At 27.5% G+C, this 22,375-nt stretch overlaps 1 protein-coding gene across 1 annotated transcript in view; it reads left to right on the top strand.

The window, feature by feature from the left end:
• The window catches only part of LOC107446838 (uncharacterized), a 36,482-nt gene that overhangs the window by 525 nt on the left and 13,582 nt on the right, over positions 1-22,375 (top strand). Inside the window, exon 2 of the mRNA XM_021144699.4 lies at positions 21,819-21,885. Within this exon, the coding sequence (XP_021000358.3) occupies positions 21,837-21,885 (49 nt within the window). The 5' untranslated portion in view covers positions 21,819-21,836. The remainder of the gene's footprint in view (positions 1-21,818; positions 21,886-22,375) is intronic.

Here is a 22,375-nt window from a genome sequence, read left to right as displayed (position 1 = left end):
ACATAAAAGAAAACACGTATGGAATAGATATCACTATATTCACCTCAAATTTTGTTACATGATTTCAAAATTAACTTTCTAATTATATATTCTAGCACTGTAAAAGAATTATTTATCAATCAAATGATGCGGCAAATAACATTTTATTTAAAAAGAAATTTTGAAATTGAAATTTGGAACACGATTAACGAAGCTCTGTTATTCATAGAATCGTTTGCTCAAAAAACCAACCTTGTTATTTTTGCCCATTTTGGAAAGTTGTTTCGTAACATAATATGACAAATAAAAAGATTATTATTTTTTTTTTGGTGAGATTGTATCTCACGAAATTTTTTTAATTGAAATTATAAATATAGATTATTCAAAAGTTAAAATTAAATGAGAAAACAGACATTATGAAATAAATTAACGTGAAATTTATTCAGACTCGAAAAGCCTAAAAGTTTCATTCAATTAAAGTAAGAATTTTTAGTTCTTATCATGTTCATGTTTGTTTCTTTTGCTACCTTTCTTTATAATATTTTAATTTATTTGGTAAAATGAGTTTGCGTTTGCTAATGAGGATATTTAACGTCAGCCCTGTAGTCATTGCATTGCAAGTAGGGATTTATATACGGATTGAAAATTTTTTTTTCGAAATTTGTTTTATAAATAATATATAAATGTTTAAAAAAACTTTTTTTGTCATTTTTTAAAAAAAAATCTCCAATTTCTTAATGAAAAAAAGTTAGGTTATAAGTAGGTATGAAATAGAGAGTTTTTATAAGTTGCTGATAAATAAATGAATCATTCCGTTTCAAATTGGTTATCCAGGCTTTGTGGTGGATTAAGTTTTCATATATTAAGTCTTGAGCAGGGGTTATTCGATCGTGTGTTAGTGGTTCAGAATCTTCTCTAATGTAATCAACGGCGCTTTCATAGCCGGAAAAATCCACGCACGTTTGGGGAGCGTGGTGCGGAAGCCGGGTGATTGCTAACACCATCTGCATTCCGATCCATAGTAGCGGTTGGTGTGCGCACGCGCCAGTCAAATCATCATCAAATATAAATTACAAGTCGTCGCCAATAGCTCAATAGCGTAACTTTTGAGAGACGTTAAAAACCAAAACGTCTCAAATCAAATGAAGGAATCATGGATAATATAAAACAAGTTTCTCTGAATGTAACATATATTTATAACCTGACAACTATATTTCAATTTTAAAGTTAAACATAATTTTTTAAAAATATTTTTTCTTCAATTAAATTAAAAGAACGACATAATTAAAGCCTTTTAAGTTTTTTTCGTAACAGTTTTTTGAGAAATTGCTGTCAAACCAGTAATCATTGTAAATTTAAATGTAATATTGTAAAAAAAAAAAAAATCTTACTACATTTACGAAGAAAAAAAATGATAAAAGCCGATTATTATATTGCTAATAACAAAACATCAAACTCTTTAAAGCATAAAGTTGATCAAAAATACTTTTTAATGTACAATTAATTGCACAATTTAATCAAAATTCAGTATTACTATTTTGTTTATCCTTGTGAGAAATAAAGTTTTTTTGTTAGATTCATAAACGTTTCTTTAATTGCTTTTTTTTTCCTCCTTCGCAATTCTTCCCTAATTTGAAATTAGTAAGTGAAGTTTCAAATCTATTTTTTTAAAGTTGACCTTATTATTAAAGTATAGAAACCTTAAAATCTTAAGTACCTATTTAATTAAAGGAACTACTGTTGTTTTTTTTGCTCTAGTCATTTTGCAGAAAAATATCACAGTATCTTTAAGTGATAAGATAAAGCTATAAACTTTTCCAAAATGCGTTAGTTAAGTTTATTTTAACCAATTAAATGCAGAATTAAAAATATTTCTAATTTGATTACCTATAATAGTAACGCAATTATAATTGTAGAAAAAACAACGAAATTTATTTACTTTTCCTAATTTTTTTTAATAATTTTTTTATTTATAACTTATTTATCACTAGATTTGGCTCAAAGTAGGATCATAACTATCATGGAAGAACAATTTAATGTAATAATTGAAAGAACAATTGAAATGTAATTTTCACAACACTTATATGAAGAAAAAAATTCTACTGAAATTGCCCTACTATAAATTACTGGCATTTCTAAAAAGAATAACACCGTAAATCTGGTTAATCAAACCAAAATATACGGTATTTAAACCATTCATATAGTAATTTTTCCGTTCATATGGGGAAGTTTTCCTGGAAATTTTGGTATTCAAAACTATAGTTCTTATTACCCAACAACTACATTAAAATATAAAACTGAAAGGTAAATTTAACGGAATAAATGTTTTTTATGCCATTTTCTAAAGTGTCATGATAAAATTACCAAATTGTAAACCATTTACATAATTTTATCACACATTACAAAACCATATTTTTTTGTTAGTCTTTCAATAAAAATTACTGAGCTTCTTGATGTTCCTATAAGAGCCAGAAACAGGTAAAATTTTTCCATATTCTGGAAGGTTTTTTTACTTTTTTTTCCTCAGTGTATAGAGGCTAATTTTTAAAGTTCCCTTGAAATTTAATTAAGTAAAACTGACCATTTCATGTGTATACAGGTATGATAAAGAAACAAATTATTCTTATTACTGTGTTACTTGACCTAATTTAATTCATTGTTAATTTCAAATGTAGATTAAATTCCATTCAGGAAACATTTATCGAAAAGAAAATTCCAATTTCCTTCAATCACGCTGACCGTGATATCGCATGTTTGCGGAAATTGATTCGAACGTAACGAAAACCTCGCTTTAATGAAATTACTTTACAATTCACCCAAGAGCACGAATAAAAAAGTAAAACACGTTCGGAAAATCTACGTACACCTATAATTTACGTAGTTTTACTAATGAAAACATTGCTTTACTCACCACACGTGTTTTTGACTTTATTTACTTTTTTTTATGAAATTATTTTGCGGGTGATTCCATAAGAATATTAAAACTAGACACGTGGGAACAAAGGAACGTTTTTATAAATATTAAAGCTTTGATTTAAATATATAATAAAGTTCATTTGCCTGGCTGCTATTTTTCACATATTTTTTTTTGCCAAAAATTTTAAAAATATATATTATTTCATTTCCACCATATATCTAAATAATTTCCACAATAATTCCATTGGGGGTCAATCTGCAAGAATATTAAAATTAGAGACGTGAGAACAAAGAAACATTTTATTTAAATATGAAGCTTTTATTTCAATATATATTGTTTAAATTTATTTCCCTGGCTGCTATTTTCCACACATCTATTTTATTTAATGTCAAATGTTTTAAAAATATATATTTTTTATGTTGTGGAAATTAAATTCGATAAGAATTTCATTTCAAAAATACACTAACATAATTCCTATAATTTCTACAATATTTCCATTGAATGAATATTGAAATTTGAGAATTGAGAACAAAATGTCAGTTTATTTGAATATTAAAGCTTTAATATTCAAATTAATTAAAATAATTTAAAATAAATTTTAAAATTAATTATAATAAAAAATATTATTATCTAGTTGTTATTTTCTGCATTATTTTAGTAACTAACTTTTTTAAAATACATGCTTTTTATATTATTGAAATGAAATTGACTTTAAATTTTAGAAATTATTATTACTTTACTAACAGCTGTACTTTATTGCAGCTATTACTTTATTACAGCTATTACGTACTTTAACGGTTGCGTTAGACTAAGTTATTAGACTTATCTAAAAGTCATATACTTAATTGAAAGACGAATCTTACTAAACTGCAAAGTATTTTAAGAAATTAAGGGATTTCATATAGAAACATCAGCAATAAAACATTTAAAAAAGTTTTGTCAAGTAGAAATTGTTTTATTGATTACATTTGAAAAATCCTTGGAATTATAAGTCAGAAACATAAAACATTTATTATAAGTCAGAAACATAAAACATTTATGAACTATGATAGAGGTCCTACTAAAAGAAATTAAAACAGTTTTTGAAACCTGTATAACAATAATTGTCTAAAGAAATGTTGCAGGTAATATTTATGTACAAATATTGCGAATAAAAAATATTAATTTACTGATAAAAAAAGATCCGAGCTGAAATTATTAAATGAATTTAGTTTGAATCAGTAAACTGAACTGTGAGAAAACAATTCTAATATTAGCCTTTTTGTTTGTTTCTTGGGTTTTATTTTTAACATTTTGTGAAGTTATCTTTATTCCGCCATGTGTCTCCCATATATATTAACTCATTAATTTATGAGTAGAAAATAATTTACTAAGAATAAGGTACTCATTTAAATTATTTTTCGTTACATTTTCCTACAATAGTTCTTTAGAAGTAAATAAAACTTCGAAATCTTTTTTAGAAAAATGGGACTCGACATCAGTAAACTTTTTCTTCTTCTTAGAGCTAGTAAGTGAAGATTGAGTAGTTAATTAATAAAAATTGACTTAACAGTACCAAATCAAAATTAATTATCAGTGAAACATTTTTTAGAATATGAAAAAAAATCATTTTGTTAAAAATTTAGATGTTTTAAATATGTGACCAAAATATTTAATACAATCATAAATATTAATAAAAGGCAACCTACTTTTTTTGAATAAAAAGAAAGGCTTGTGAATTCAAAGCTTTATACTGTGAAGTTGTGAATTATCACGGTTTATTTTGCTTTATGTCTTTGTGCAAAGATGCGCTCACGCATAAACATCTCTAAACACAGTGGTAATCATTTCTCAAACAAGATTTCGCTGATTTATATCATATTGTCCCAGATCAGTGAATTCAAAAGTAAAGTTTAAATCAATAGACGAATAGTCTGTATTAATAGTTTGTAATTTCCAATTTGTTGGAATAGCTTATTGTTCTTCGATTTGAAGTTTTGATCATTCACTATATTCATTGCTTATATAAATAAAAAAGAACCACAAAATATGCAATTGTAATCAAATTAGTAAATTTTTTAGGGGTATTATTCTTTTATGCATTAATTAACACTTTTAGTGCTTTTTGAAAATTATTACACAAGTCTATTATTTTATTTCTAACTTTTAAAAGTTTTACTTATCTTATAAACTTTCATGCAAATAACACCTAAATAACTATAATGCTACGGTTTTGTAACTATGCAAACGATTCTATTCTAATTTTAAATGTTCTAGTTTTAAATCATTTACAATTTGCATAAAAGTAAAAAAATTGCATGCGTTACAATCCACACTATTAAATTATAGAATAATAAATGATTTAAAAAAATAAACTTTAGCAAGGAATTATCTTCGAATAAATAAATATTGTAATTTCTCATAAATAGTTTTTATGAATCTCTTATATAGTTACATATGTATGATAAAAGATGCTTAATATAAAATTAACTTGATATTAACTTGATAACTTGATTAATATGAAACAAATTTATATTTTTAATAAGCACACAATTTAGTAAAAAATACAAAATTGAAAGGAAAATTTAACCGCATGAATGGTTTTCATGTCATGCTTTAAGGTGGCATGATTAAATTATCGAATTTTACCTGATTTGTCAAACTGTATAATATATTATTAAGCGATATTTTATTTTTAATATTATAAAAATCTCTTTAAGCCAAAGCTCTTTAGTAAAAATTACCAAGTTTTTTCTTGTATGATAAATCTTACAATACGGTAAATTTACACCAGAAATACGGCGAATTTTAGTATATTCTGGTAGTTTTGGCCATAGTAGAAGAAGTTTAGTTAACATATTCCTAATTTTTGAATAAATTGATTTTCAATTGCTTAATATTTCGTAGCATACAATGAAGGGACAATAAGACATCATTATAATAAGAAAAGGAAACAAAATGTTTCTATCACTATGAGTATTACTATTAAAATATTATCCTCACTATAATGGAAAGAGAAAATAAAGAAAGTCTTCCTCTCACTATAATTAACAAAATTTGCTTAAATGTATTTTTCTAACAATTTGTTTTTCTAAATAGAACACAACTGTGTCACCATTTTTTAAAATCGATCTCTATGTATGCCAAATAACGCACATACACAGACCCGTGATTTAACGCACTATTTCTACCTACCTAATCCTCAAAAGGGCATCGAAAGCATTCCGGCTCTTTACGCTTTCTGATTTCGAATTTCATTGCCAAACCAGATCAAAATCATTATTTGTAAAGATGATAAGGTATTGAGTTCTAAAGATTATGAATGGTATTAGAGATAAAAAAGAAAACCTTAGATTTCGTTACGAAAAAAAATTTTTTGAAGTGACAGCAATAAAATATTGAAATGTATATTTAATATTTCATGGTTTGTTCTTAAAAAGACTTATATTTTTTGAAGATTTATATTATTTAAATTGTATTCCAAGGATTTGAAATTGATTATTAAGATATTGCAAAATTTTAATTTGATAAATTCAATAAAAAACATAATTAAATTTTAAAAGTTAATTTAGATATGCCAAAGACAGTCATAAATTTTTTAAAATAATAAATACGCTGTAAAAAAAAAATTATTGTTATTTAAAATACTGTTATTTTAACAAACAATCTGTATTGTTTTAACTAAAAATTCTTTAAAATAACTTTGTCAGTATTGTGGTCAAAAAGAGTAACATTTGTTAAAAGTAGATTCCATTTACTTATTATTTATGCTTCATTAAAAATTTGAAATTCTTCTTAATATCACGTCCCTGTTCTTAGCAAATGTTGCGAGACTCAATCAGAAAGTTCAATTCTCTGTCGTTCCCTACTTTACTTAATTAAAATAAAATTCCTCACCCCATTTCATGAAAAAAATTTTATTTACACAAGTTGTTCCATCATATCGTTATAGCAGGCTGCAATCCACATCATTTTCTTTTTAAAATAAAACGTGAGAAATCCTAGCTTAAGTAGCGTATTTATAACTCACACACAATTAAATAATAAATGTATGGAATCTACTTTTAATAGCATTCGTAAAATCAGTCGACGCTGGAATTCGAACCTGGGTCACCTTATAGAAGTAAGTGTTCAGTATTTAAGAAGAAAATCATAAACTGTTTTTGTCTTAAGAGTCTCACTTATTAAAATAATATTTAAGTGTCAAAACATTTACAACTATAGTGGCTAAAAATAATGGCAACTTAACTTACCAAAACATTATATCTAAAAAAGTATATTAATCAGGTAAAGTTTCAATTTGACAATAAAGTCGAATCGCAGTTTTACTTATTCGACGTTCAAAACCATAAAATAAAGGCTGAAAAATAAGAACAAATATAGAAAATAATCATAAAATGATTTGAGTAAGGGTAGAGTTATCGTACAGTAAGCACACTGCATGACAAAACCTAATACTTGAATTGACGGTTTCACTCCGTGTATGATTTGGAGGAAAAACAAAAAAAAAAAAACCGTTTTGTCAACAAAGGAACTTTAAACCGTCAAATATACAGAGAAAGCTTGTAAAAAGAACGAGGATTGTTTAGTGTTTATACCATTCCACAATCATCATAAAGAGCGGAATGTAACTTATTGTATAATAGTTTTAGCTCAGTTTTAAGCCATCGTTATGTAAGTTTTTCATTACAACTGTCTGAAATTTTTTATTATTATGAGATATTCGTTTATCCCTTTTTGTATGCTTACTAGTAATATGTCTGCGAGAACGTTTTAGTTCTAAATTGAAAAAAAGAACATATAGTTAAAATACATCAAAATTTAAATTACATTCTGATATAAGCATTAATTAGTAAACAAGATAACTTTTTAACAAAATTCTACGGTGTAGATTCATGTTAATTTGTATTCTGATCAGAAATCGTAGAGGTTCAAAGATTTTTTATTTTAGTTGAAAAAAATTAAGTTAATATCACTGACCTGATAATTATATTGAATTAGAAAGCTTTCAAAATGTTTTATTGCATCATAAAAATATGAAAAGCAGTAGTTCTTGTAATTAAAATTAAAGTATGTGCAATCCAATGCATTCCGTCTCTAAGAATAATTAAAGTTTGAAAAAAATAATGTAATAAAATAAATTTTGTTCAGGTTTTTTACTAAACACTATCTACTGCACAAAAAAATATTATGTACATTTCAAAAATATTTTCAAGTCTCAAAAGCAAAAAACTTTTTTAATATGCTCTTAAAAGTGTTTTTATAATTCGCCAAACATTACTTTTTGTTAGAATAGATAAATAAATGTTTTAAAATATTTATTTCAGTTTTAAATGTCTCTTGCATTTAACACGTAAAAATTAAAATGACTAAATTTTAACACATTTACCAAACATTATTACCCATTATAAAACTACATTACATAACGAATAAACGAATTAGTTCAATATAAATATGTTACTTTTATTAAATTAATTTAAATTGAATGCTGAAACTGTGAATATAAAGAAATATAATGATATGATTATGGAGAAGTAGAATAATATGAATATTGAGAATACGTGTCTATGAATATAGAAATAATATATTTATAGAATATAATAAAAGAAAAAGAAATAAAATATAAAAAGAATTTGAGAATTAGAAAAAAAAAGAATTTGAGTGGAAGGATGAATAAAAACACTATGAACAATGAAAAAGACTTAAAAGTTCAATAGTTTCTAAATAAGGTTTTCAGCATCACCTTATATGAAATTTGGTTTTAAAATCGATAAACTAACTGAATTTGACCTTTGTAGGGAATGGCGTTTCACATGTCTAGGCATGTCCTTATGAAAAATTCATCACAAAAAAAAATGTTTCATTCATCTTATAAATTTGTATATTTTATTCGAATATCGCATCCTTGGGACATTTGTATTAATTAATCAGGTATTTAGAATGAAAAATTTTAACGCCTTACATTGACGAACTGGTTTTTTATTTTAATCGTTTGCATTTAAAGAATAGCAGTACAAAATCCAAGGATAAACAGTAATGTATATTTTTATATTTAACCCCATCTAATTGGCGTGTTGAAAGTGAAAATGTGATAAATGATACCAATTTTTGGGGAAAGCAAAACAAAATTGGAGAAGCTGTAAAACCCGTTACCGAATTAAAGAATGATGCTCGACGACCCAAATCCTAAATGTATTCAGCAGACGACAATTTTAGCCTCAGGCAAAAGAAGCGAGAGTCCATGGAATACTTTACTCTTAGAAGTCGGATAGAATAAATTAATGCCCTCCCTCCAAAAAGATTCTTCACTATTCCACCTAATTCCAAAATAGAGTGTTTTAATATTATTATACCTAATTTATATGTAAAATTACTAATCATAAGTTTTACTCTCTAGCAATTTCGCATAAAAGAATTTTTAAACACGTCTTCATAAACTGCTGACTTATTAATTTATTGAAAATATGCAGATGGATTGGTAAAAAAATTCAAATGTAGTAGGCCAGGAAACGTGTTTTATGGCTGAAATGGTTGGTTAGATATACATTGTTTGAAGTTTTGAAACGCGTTGAACCGCAGTATCGTTTAAATGCCTCAACCTTAAAATCTCATCTTGGTATCGCATTAATACGGTACTAAGATGAACTATATATTTTGAAATTATCAAGGAAAATAATCAATCCTTCTTGAATTCGATAACACGATACAAAAGTTTGGAAACAGAATGTCGAAAACATTATTCTATTGAATAACATTACACTGTAAGCACGTTTATGGTAGTTATTGTTTTGCCAGAATATAATGGATAATTTTAAAAACTAGGTAAGGATGGTTATACGACAGTATTAAAGTGTAGTAGCTGTGGAAATGAAGCTGTCCTATAAGTTCTTATTAAATATGCCTCATCTCTTCTTAATCTCCCGTATAAATAAAATTTGAACAAATATTATGATAGTTTACGGTAATCAACGTGTTATTCTGGTATTCAGTCAAAAAATGTGTAATTGTACAACTTTAACTTCATTACTAGAGCAACTATTTAGAAGTCAAAAGGAAAAGTGTTACTAAAACATATCATCGAACATTCACGGGAACATTCGAATTCCGACTGATTTCATAGTGAGCTAATGAGGCGTAAAATTTCCGCATTTGTGATAATTCGATTAATACACGAATTCGAAGGTCAAAAAGTTAACCCGATTAGCAAGTTTGGCGAGTTAGAAAAAGCGGAAGGATTTGTTAAAACTGAAAAGAGGCGGATATTAAATAGATTCTACATGGTTTGCCTTAACTACAAAACGGCATCACTATTTATTTTTTATTTCACTTCGAAACAAAAGGAAAAACAGGGAAAAGAACAGATGAGATCCAGGTCAGATTTAGGGAATGATTTCTCTATGGCGGTCAACCACTTGTGAAAATTTCTCGATGCCACCGAGAAAGAACATCTAGCCGTGCATGCAATGACAAACAATTTAAGTTGTCCTTCCTTTCAATAAAAATGCATGAGATATGTTTTGAGAAAAGTTGATGAACAAGTTGTTATAACACGGAAGGTGTAGTCGATTATTGTTGAAATGAGCAAAGTTGCACGGTATGAAGTTCAGAACTAGTTATTACTTTTATTTTGTACAATTTTTTGATTTAAAGTCTGAGAAAAATAATTTAAAAAAAATTGCTAACATATAAATGTAAAACTGGTGATACAAAGGCACCAAAATTGTGAGAAATAGTTTTTCTGGGAAGAATAATACAATATTACGACATTTAGTTATTCAAATCTTAGTAATTGAATTACGCATTAATTATTAAAAAATTCATATTTAATCAAAAAAAAAAGATAAACTACGAGTTTTTAAAACTAGCAGAAGTAGTTGCAGCTTTATATGCTATCAAAAAAGGTATTATTACCACTAAAATTCATTATAGTTATAAAAAAATTTGTGCTTGAATAAAAACCAAATAAGTTGCGGATTTTTAAAACTAGCAGAAGTAGTAATACTTTTATGTTGTAGCAAAAACTTATTGTTATCGCTAAAATTTGTCGTAATTATTAAAAGAGTTATATTTGAATGAAAAATGAATAACCAACAATTTTTTATAACTATATGTGGAAATAAAATTCTAGTTTTACATAGTAGCAGAAAAAAGAATCGTTATCATTCAAATTCATCGTAATTATCAAAAGATATAGTTGAATAAAAAACAAATAAGCTGCAAGTTTTTAAAACTAAGTAGTAGCATAAGAATTAAGTTTTATGTTGTAGCAAAACAGTATCATTATTATTAAAATTCATCGTAATTTTACAATATTCTTATTTGAATAAAAAACCAAATTAGCTACAAATATTTAAAATTAAGTGCTAGCAAAAGTCGATGTAGCTTTATTTCTTAAAAATACGTCATTATCATAAAATGAAATGGTTATCGAGAAAATGGAACATTATTATGACAATTACTCAAATCTAGTTATTCCAATCAAAGTACTTATCAGCTATTAAAATTATAAATGAGTAATTAAAAGATTTATATTCGAATAAAAAACTGAATAAACTACACATTTTTAAAGCTAAATTGATAGGTAGAGTGAAGAAATTTCAATAAAATAAAATTCGAAAAGTATTTCTAGTCCCCCAATAGCTAATGAAGAGTACAGTTTCACTTGGCAAATTCTTCTTGGCACTAGTGTTATTTATTCCGCTTAAATTTTACGTTTTAAAAACATACTATCATTTAAATCTTACTAAATATTTCTTTAAAATTATTCAACCTTCTAAAAATATATGGATTTGTTTTATTTTAATAATCGAAGGCAAATAATTACAATTAAAAAGAAGAAAATATTTATGAAAATACTATTAAGAACTTGATTATTGAGAAATTTTTTCTTCTTTCATTATTTTATTTATTTATTTTATAGGAATTTATCCTTCTGAAACTCGAGCTTTAAATTGCAGAAAATACCTATTTTACTTAAATAAAATGCAACTCAAAAGAAAGTAAACTCATAAATGCCATAATTTTTTTTAAAATTCAAGTTACATTAACTTTTTTTTAGTTACTTTCAACTATTTTGTGAAAATGATAATTTTAAAATTTCACCATTTTTGCGTGTATGTCATAGAATATTTTTATAGTATATTTCTTAATATTTTTATTTGCAACAAAATCCACTAGACTCTTGCGCAAAACTGTTCAAAATGTTGCCTGAATCGAATTTATTATTAACTTAGAATGTAACTTAGATATGACTTTATATATAACTTAGAAAGCGCTTATAGAATGATCAAGTTCGATCAAAATATAAAAGCATGCAAATACAATTAATATGTGGAAAAAGTACAACTATTTTATTTGTTTCCTACTTCAAAATGTCGATTTGTTATGAACTCCAAAAATTTAAAATCCTCAAAGTTGTCTTAATAGTTTGAGGCATTTTTTTAGATATTAAAATAAAATTAAAGTATTTTCGAAGAATTCATATATTAAATTTTCAAGTTAAGTTTAATACTTTTCAACTACTCTTTCGACAGTAGCTCAACTATTATTTTAAAAAAGGGAGTGTTTACTAAATCGGTGTTATTAAAAAATACACCCTGTTAAACCAGATTATAAGGGTTTGGCACATCATTTTTTTCTTCTCTTTTTGTCGACAAATATGTTGAATTTTGTTTTGAAACATACTTTTTATTTATTTTTATTTCAGTTGACTTTCTTCTCGGAATCTCGTTGTAACTGATTGCATACGCCTTTGCAGTGAAAGTTTAACAGTCGACGCCCTTAATTATCACATTTTTTTTAACGTTTGAAAATATTCAGGAAATAATGAATAAGCAAAATCTGATGTTTTTTTTATTTAGCACGTGAAGCCCTTCACGTAACTCGAAATTGATTTCTTAGATTATATTCGTGTTTTGTTTGTTGAGGAAAGTTCCTAATACGAGACATTTCTTTTTTTAAATCAAGCTTAGAATATAATTATGACGTCCACTATTATTACATCAAATGTCACGTGCACTTACGTGACCAATGTAAGTCAATAGAGATTGGTCATAATTTCAAAACTCAAAAACGCTGCTGTGTTTTCTCTAAAAAATAGAAATGCTAATCTGTCTTAGTATGGGATAATACCAAAATACACTCTATAACAAAAAAATCGACGCACCAAGAAGGAGTTGTCCGATTGAAACGAAAATTGGTGGATAGGAAGACAATGTACAGAATAGTAAATGATTAAAATTTCAGAACAATTGAATAATTTATTGCAGAGTTAAAGTAACAAGTTCAATAAGGTGTTGACCCGCCTCTAGCCTGGATACAAGCTGTCACACGGCGTGGCATAGACCGATAAAGCTATAAAGCTCCCGGATGGTCTCTTGTGGTATTTCCTGCCAAATTCGATCCAATTGTCGAACGGGGTCATCAACATTCCGTGTCAGATGCAATTGCCTTCCCATCATATCCCAGACATTCTCGATGGGGGGAGATCTGGTGATCTGGCAGGCCAAGGAAGAGTTTAACAAGCTTGCAGACAGTTCATAGCAACACGTGTCGTATGTGGTCTGGCATTGTCCTGCTGAAAAACCAGTCCAGGGCGCTGCAAACGGAACGGTAGCAAAACAGGTCTTAGGATGTCGTCGACGAGCTGTGCAGTAAGTGTACCTCTAATGACGACCAAAGGGGTCCGGCTGTCAAAGGAAATGGCACCCCAGACCATAATGCCTTGTTGAGGGCCGGTGTGGCGTGCAATAGTGAAGGCAGGATCCCCCTCTGCCCTGTGCGTCTCCAAACACGTCATCAATGATCGTCAGGACACAGTTGAAAGCGGGATTTGTCGCTAAAGACTATACGTCCACAGTCGGCATCATTCCAGCCCGATCGAGCCCTGCACCACTGTAATCTGGTTCGGCAATGTAATCGGATGATTGCTTCTTGGTACGTTGAATTTTTTGTTATAGAGTGTATATTAACGTGTTGAAAGGGCTTCCATGCTTAGGCGAGTACTAGTTTTAGTAATTACATGAAGTGTACCTTGTGAGTTATAAGCTACCCAATCGAGTTATGCTAATTCTGTTCCGGGCTGTTTCCATGGAACCTGGAGGAAGCCATAATCGTGATACTTGAATGTTCTTTCCGAGGAGGAATTGGCAACACGAATGGGGCTGAGCCACTTAACAATTTCGTTTTCAATGTTTATTTGCCTCATAACAGGTCTCATGAATAAGGTGATCCTCGAATCAAGGAAAGAGGTTTCTAGGGTATTTACGTTGTCGTTGTCGTCTGCCATTAAGGCAGAGTGGGTGCGATTGTTCTTGTTTTCAAGAGGCGCCATCTATGTCCAAGAATTAGACTTCTACCATATTCATACGTCACACCCGTTAAAAGGGTGGACCCATTCATTTATCTACAGATCGTAATTTTAACCTGAACCAGAGAACGATCAATCTCCAATTCAGTACCCTCAGAGGTATTGATTTATTATGGGAAAATGGACGACTTTGTGAACTGACAGATTTAACGCGACCAGTACACGGGAGTCTTTGGCCGGCTGGATTCGAACTCCCATTTTCACCAATGTAAGTCCATCGCTCTGCCAACCAGGCAATCCCGGCCAGGGTATTTACTCACAAATGATAGTTTTAAAATTTTAATGCAAATTATACCAGGAAAATACCAGTCTTAAATGACGGTTACTGCTGAAAATTGAAATCAGCAGAAAGCGTTTGACTTCATTTCTTTACATCGTTCGTTTCTATTCGTTACATCATTGGAATATTTTCCATAGTTTTTATGAAAAATTTTTTACGAATTTTCACAATGTCTATAATGGCGATATTTTAAATGAAATAATATCATATTCTCATACAAGATTATAAAAAGTTAGTATCATTATAAGACCTTTTAGTTAGAAGTTCATTGTAGTTTAAACTTTTAAAATCACTTTCATGATTTCCTTATATTTTTCATGCATTCATATTCAAGCTATGAACTGTCATTGTACTTAATCATTATTATTTGAGTAAGAAAAACAAGTTAATGTTATTCAAAGGTTAAGATACAATTAACATTTAAAATTAGGCACGCAAATTAATAAAAACTAAATGCAACCTTCAAATTTCAGTTGTTCTCTTCTTCTTTTTTTTTTTTTTGAATTATCAATTTTTTTTATCAATTCAAGTGAGGTGGAATTTTGATTTGTTAATATTAGAGAAAGCTACACCTTGTTTCGATCTAGATTTCAAAGCAAGGTTGAAATTGGTTCCGTGTCAAAAGTTTTATTAAATTCTTTTGGATTTCTAAATACTTCTATACAGATAGGCTCTTTTTAGATTGATGATTAAAATAATGTAAAGATAAAAAGTTCTCGTAATGAACGAATTTAAATAATATATGAAATTTTTTTTTGTGAAGAAATATTAAAAACTCATATTAAAAACAGCAACAAAAATGCCAACAACTGATAAATTTAAAAAAAAAAAAAGCTCTTTATATATGATTTAAATAAATATATTAAAAGTCAAACAAAAGCCTAAAAAAAAGGTAGAGTAAGCACAGTTGAAAAATATAGAATTTTAACTGACTTTAGGATTAAAAACAGAGAAAAACCGTTTTTTCAACAAAATAGCTTATAGCCATCTAATATACTGAGAAATTCTGTAAAAAGAACATGGATTTCTCACAGTGTACAGCATAAATTAACGTTGACTGCTGAAACAACAAAGTATTTTAAATAAACTAGACTAAGTCAGATGTACGGAAGTCAGATTCAGTTTGCTCATCATTATTATTTCATCAGATAACTATAAATACTTTCTTTTCTACAACAAATTAAACCACAAGTTACCTGTGAAACTCATTACTGGCGCCCGACAGTCTTTCTTTTACCCAATGACCCACTCTAGAATATGCTTCAGGCCTTAAGTTGAAACTTCTGGTTAGGGAAAGTAAATTGCGACCCATCAAATTCTTTTTAGCTATTTCTGTTTTACTTCTTGCTGATGAAATACCAGTTCAACAATGAAATTCCAACTTGTTGACAGAACTAATTGAAAGTGGTGGAATCAGGTTTTCAGGATCACAATCATTATGCGTTTTCGTCCCAGTTAATTTCATTTTGATTGATACGATTTTTCATCAGAGGGAAATCCCATGAATTTAATTTTCAATTCGAAACATAAAGCATGAACTGATTTTTTTACATAACGAAATTTCTTTTTGTATGCTGTATATGTGCTTTGGGAAATCTTTGTAATGAATGTGTGGCTGGAATTTAAAAGAGCTTGCTACTGTATGAGAATATAGATTAATGTTGAATTCAGCTTTCATTGGTTATGTAGGAATTGTTGTAACTGTGTTTGAAAAATTGAGTTTTTAAAAGTAAATCACGTTTAAAGGTTTCAAGGTCAGCTGAGAAAACTTTTTCTACTAAAATAACATTTTGCTCCAAATTTTCATTGCAAAATTAAAACATTTAAGTGATATCTTCTAATTGTTATAAGGATTTTGCTGAAAAAAGATAAGAAAAAAGACGGCATGTAGAAAATAAAAACTGCAATTGACCTTTTTCTTAATTTAAATTACGGAATTAACCGGAATCATGATGTTTGTTATTATATTTTCTGAGATTGCATTGGATATGTGGTCTAGTTATATTGTCATTGCACTGTTTTTTTTACAGAACTTCAACAATAATAAAAGAAAATGTACGTAAAAATGTGTAAGTCAAAACAACTCAATACTTTAATGCATGCAATATTTTAAATTTATTTTATATTTAATACGTTATCATTTAACTGATAAGCAAAATTATTCTGCGGGTAAGGAGCACAGAGGTTATTGTGCTACTAGAACTTGTGCTAGGTTATTGTGCTAATTAGAACTATTGCTCTACAATTTAGAAGAAGAAGAAAAAAGAAAATTGAAGCTTACTTATGCATCCGGACAACAATACCTTTAAACTTTAATTTTAACCACATCTTTCAATGTTTTGAATTAATAGACTATTTAGAAAAGAGACTGTTAAACAAGAGTCTTTTTAAGAGACTGTTAGACTTTAAAGTATAAGTTAAAATTCTGTTTTTTAAGACTCTTTTGATTCTGGGTGACATATTTTAGTAAGTTTGGCTAATATGTGAAAATTTTAAAAGTTTCCGACTACTAGCAGCTTACATTTATTAAAGTAAACAAATAAAGAAGTAAACAAATGAAGATATAACATTATAGTCTGTATAACATTAAACAGACTAACTTTAGCTTTTATGAATTTACGCTTCTAATACCACATCTTCCACACATTTCCTTAAATATTAATATAAAATAATAGTTTAAAAAATATCTTTTAACTAATGACACGTATCAATCAGCATATAAAACCAATATTCCGTAATAAATGTTTTTATCTTTTCCTGATTTTCAAAAGTAAATGTTTAGACATCTGAGTTTTTTATTTTAAAAGTGTTATTTAATTAACAAATAGAGTGTCAAGAGTACATTATTACACCTCAATTTCTCTAAGCATTAAGATATTTTTTAAAAAAAGTCAATTAAGAGTCCATTTCACTTATAATTTTCTTAAACCGAAAGTAAGATCGATCAAACTTATTTTTTTCCAACCGAAATAACATTTGATTACTTCCTAACTTAATCTAAAATAAAATTTCATTCAAATTAACGAGAAAAAAAAAGGTTCTGGAAGACATAAATTAACCTACTACAATCATGAACCTTGGTTTTTTTTTCTTTCAAAAGTGCTAAAAGTTATTGTTTCGAAACCCACATGACAAAAAAATTTTTTTTAAACAAATAGCTATTAACATTCAATCAGGTTTTTCTATTCCCATTCACAAATTGTTTCTAGAACTAATTATTAAAATGTGTCCCACAAGTTTTAGTCTACATTCTTTCTAGAAACCTTAAAAAATGTTGAAATCACATTTTAAGTTAAATCCCTTTTTTTGGCCTCTGGTTGTGTAAAAGATTTCCTGTAGTCTCGAAAATTATTTGTAACCTACATTTTTTGCGTCTTAAAAATATCACTTTCAGAAAGATATTTTACAGTGTTCTAGATAAAGGTTACCTAAGTACCAAACTTTAGTTTCACAAGTGCTTGAGAAGAAGTACGCAAACTTTACTAGAATAAAATTTTATTGAATTTTGGATAAGTACGTATTTTTAAGTGGCTTCCCTAATTGATCTTTGCTATTACAAAATAGAAAAAACATTGAAAAATTTTACAGTATAAAAATAGAACTGAGAATTGAGAAAAAGATTTCTTTCAGAAAAAAAAACTGCGTAAAGATAAAAAAATTTTCTGTTTTTAATCGTTACCCGCCTGTTGCAAATTTTTTTTACAGACTTTCCCCGTATATTTGTCGGTTAAAAACCTTTCGTTCACCATTTTTTCTCAGTTTTTCACTCTAATCATAAACGGATCAAAACTGTCAATTCGAATTCTAGTCTTTGCCAAGTTTTGCTTAGCGTGACGCAACTTTATATTTTTTAAGATTTTTCTTTATAAGCAATTGCTAGAGCTCTGTGGCTCAGAAGACGGAGTGCTCGGCTTCCAAATGAGATGACGCAAGTTTGAATCCTGCCCTTGACTGGTCACGCGAATGCTGTTCCTTTCTCACAATGACCCCAATGTTAAAACAGTACAGTTTGTTAGTTAAAATTACAGTACTTATGAGCTTAAAAAGCAGTTTTTAAAAGACAGTCTTTTTCTACGAAATAAACGGTTTCTTACCTGCACTGTAAATTTAACAATTCTCTTTACAGTGAGTGTTTAAAATTTCAAACCAATGAGTTATCTTCAGTTATTTATATCAAATGTTTGAGTGTTATACTGAAATTGACGGCATACTTAAAACTTTGAAAGTAAATATCAACAATTCTTATTTTTTCAACAAAAAATAAACTTGCACATTATCCAATGAATTAGTGGACAATTAAGATAACTTTTAATTAAATACATGTTATTTTCATGAGAATTCTATCGAATATTATATATATATTATTTCCCCCCTTTTTTTTCTTCTTTTTAAATACATCGGGATAGTTAAACCTTTCAAATGTTAGACCGATTTGATTCATTTTTAATTTTATTGTTTAAATTTTCAAAAGTTATATTTGAATCATTTTTTTTATTACCATACTACTCGCTTAACTTATTCATTATGAAATTGAACAACATTTGATTATAGCGTATAAAAAATAAATCTCTTTAGCTTATTATCATTTCCCTATTCTAAAATGAAATTTAATGATTTATGTTTCAAAATAAATGTAGGAGGAACGTTCAACAATTGTGTGAACTAATACTAAATTCATGATAGATAACTTTTACTATGCATTTTGACTTAAAAATAATTTTTTTATTACAGCATTTTATAACTATTTATTTTCTATTCATCAATATTTATAACGATGATTATTGTATTGTACAATTGTTACTTGAAATAAAAAGTAATAAAAAGCTTACTAAATTATTTTAAATCTTTAACTTATGAGAAGATTATAAATGAAAAAGCAATAACTAAATCTTAACTATACCATACATATTTAAAAAATAACAGTGTTTTGATTAATAAAAACCACTTTATTATATTTTTACTGTATTTTCGTGCATTAAATGCCTTCTCCGATTGTTTATGTTATTACAATATTTCCAATATATATAAACGGCTAATTTTAATTAGCACAATCTTAAGCAAAATTTATTTCTTCCTTAATTTCTTTCTTTCTTTTTTTTTTTACAAGTTTAGTGCAGAAAGTTAATTAAAGTTTATTGCTACATATGATTAAGAAAACGTAAGAGAAAAATCATGTGATAGTTCACTTCAGGTGATAGTTTTAGCTTTTATACCAATTATTTTATGTCACGTATATTTTTAACTCAAATATAGATTCTATTTAATATAAGATTTGTTCCCTTTTTATAGACTGTATGTCGACGATTGTTTTACATTGATTGTCAATCCTGACAATCAATGTTAGAATTTTGCATTAAGGAAAATTATATAATAGAAAATTTCAGTTAGAATTTTATATAATAGAAGAAAATATTATCCAAAAATTGAATAGTATGGTATGAAATCTATAAAGATGTCATAAATTTTACCCTATCCTTCTCTCTAGCCTAAAGTGTCTCACTTCACCATACCCCTTGTCACATGTCACACCATATTATATAAACATATATTTACAGTTCAGCACTACCAGTTGAACTGCAGCACCCAGTCTCTTTCAGATTTCATGTTTAAACGTGCTTTAATGACGTTTGTAAGAAGAACAATATAAATTATTATGCGCATACCTGTTTTAAAAAAGAAAAAAAATTAATTTACTGATTTTTAAACGCTTTTATTTTAACCAAAATGTAAAATGTCCCACTTCCTTACTCTTGTCACGATTTCACGAACCCCTCCTCTCTCCTCTAAGCGTGACATCATTTATATATGATCCCTTATGATGACAAATATGTTATGTATATGAAGCAAATATGTATAATTGATTTATTTAATATTCTTTCTATTTTACTACCATAATTGTTCTAGAATCCGAAGATAACGGATAATGCAGACTGGAACTGGCAATTAATAATGGGAAATTGTTCCTATACCTTTTTAGTGTTTAGTAATTCTTTCGCGAGCATTAATAACGAGCAACAAATACAAACAAAATATTGCGTCTCGTTTCTTCTAAATTCCAAATTAATGTTTAGAAATTTGTAATATAGTATCTATGCATTGTTAACAATTTTTATTGCCCTTGAACTGTCGCCCCCAAGCAATCATTAAAAAAAAATTCTGACTGTAAGTTCCAGTTTTCAAAGCATGACGAACTCTTTGGAAAATTAACTTTCTTCGAAAAAAAAAGGGGGCAGACAAAACATATACTAACTTGGAAAAAAAAATTACAGTTCGTTTAATTTCCTTTCTAAATTTAGAATTTTTTTTTCCTTTACTGTTACTAAAGGATATAGTTATTCTTTCCGCAGCGATAGATCGTGTAGGGAAAAAGCATTTCTTTTAAGTGAATGTTTTTTTTTCTTCCATTCATTATACGTGTTTCTCATTTTGACTAAACAAGAATTTAAAGATAAATTTGTCACAGAAAAATCATACACCACATAGAATCTAATCTTACTTTCCTCAATTAAACTTCTTTAATTCATTTGCAGTTTTATCAATTTCATTGTTAGTCAATTATTAAGCTTCATTTAAGAAGAAAAATGCAGCTATTTTTTTCAGGCTTAGAGTTTAATAATTTCATATCGATGCCATTTTAATTGGTAAATAATTTTAACCAAATATATATATATATATATATATATATATATATATATATATATATATATATATATATATATATATTAGAACAAACATAAAATTGGTTACAATTAGTTATTGTTCTGAGTCCATTCTGTGTTTATAAGCACTTCAATTTAAATAAAAGTATTTTGCATGACAACTTTTGAATACTGCAATAAACAATTACTTTTAAAATTTCATAGTATTAATTGAATGTAAATTAATTTAAATTTATGCAAAACTGTTGTACTTAGTTTAAAAAATTAATATATTGAATAATCTTATTATAATTAATAACTACATTTTACATAATTTTAAATTAAAACAAGTTTAATTTAGAATAATTGAGTTTTATTTCTCGTTTGATTTAAATAAATATTAGTTTCTAATTTTAGTGCTGATGTATAATAAATTATAAAAACTTTTGTATAATAAATTGTTGCATTGATAATATAGCCCTATCGATTGCAGTTTTATTCCTATTGATGTGTTACGGTATCATTTTTCTCCCTTTTTTTTATTTTCAATTTAAGATTCATGTTTTTGATTGAAATGGAGGTCATGGATTATTTTTTCTTTCATTATTGTATGCTTCGAAACTTTAAGGTATTTATTAACAAGTTTTTGTTTTCTAGGGCTAATTTGGAAACGTTATGCAAGCCAGATGCTTTCCACTAATAATCCTTATCATTTCTTTATTAGGTAAGATCTATCATATTTCATTCTGCTTTCTCTTAAGCTTAGCTGGGACCTTCACTGTAAAAAATTCCGGATCAAATTACGGTCTTAAGTCATTGCACTTTGGGTGCAACATCCGCAAAATCCATTTTTATCGTAAAATACTAAATTGTAATTTTTTTTTACAGTAATATTTATTTAATTATTGTGATTCAGTAATTTGACCGTAATTACTACTGTAAAAATTACGGTACAGATTTTTCGTTCCGTAATATGTTCCGGTATGAATTCCTTTTACAGTAAAAAGTACCGGCACGTAGAGTGTCGGTACTTTTTAATCGTAATTTGATCTAGAATTTTTCGCTGTGCAAAATTGGTTTGAAGCTGGCATTGAAATGTTTAAGACGATTACTGTAAAGTTTTAGGACATTAAATTTTCACTGGCAGCTCCCTACAGGCAACTGTGCAATAAAAAACGTGCAAACACTGGCTGTTTTTTTTTTTTTTTTTTGAA

Source organism: Parasteatoda tepidariorum, chromosome 8 (genome assembly GCF_982258835.1).
Source record: "Parasteatoda tepidariorum strain Cologne lab strain chromosome 8, Ptep-v5.0, whole genome shotgun sequence".
Lineage (NCBI taxonomy): Eukaryota > Metazoa > Arthropoda > Arachnida > Araneae > Theridiidae > Parasteatoda > Parasteatoda tepidariorum.
The sequence above is the reverse complement of the archived record's forward strand: the minus strand, read 5'-3'. Positions and strand labels throughout refer to the sequence as shown.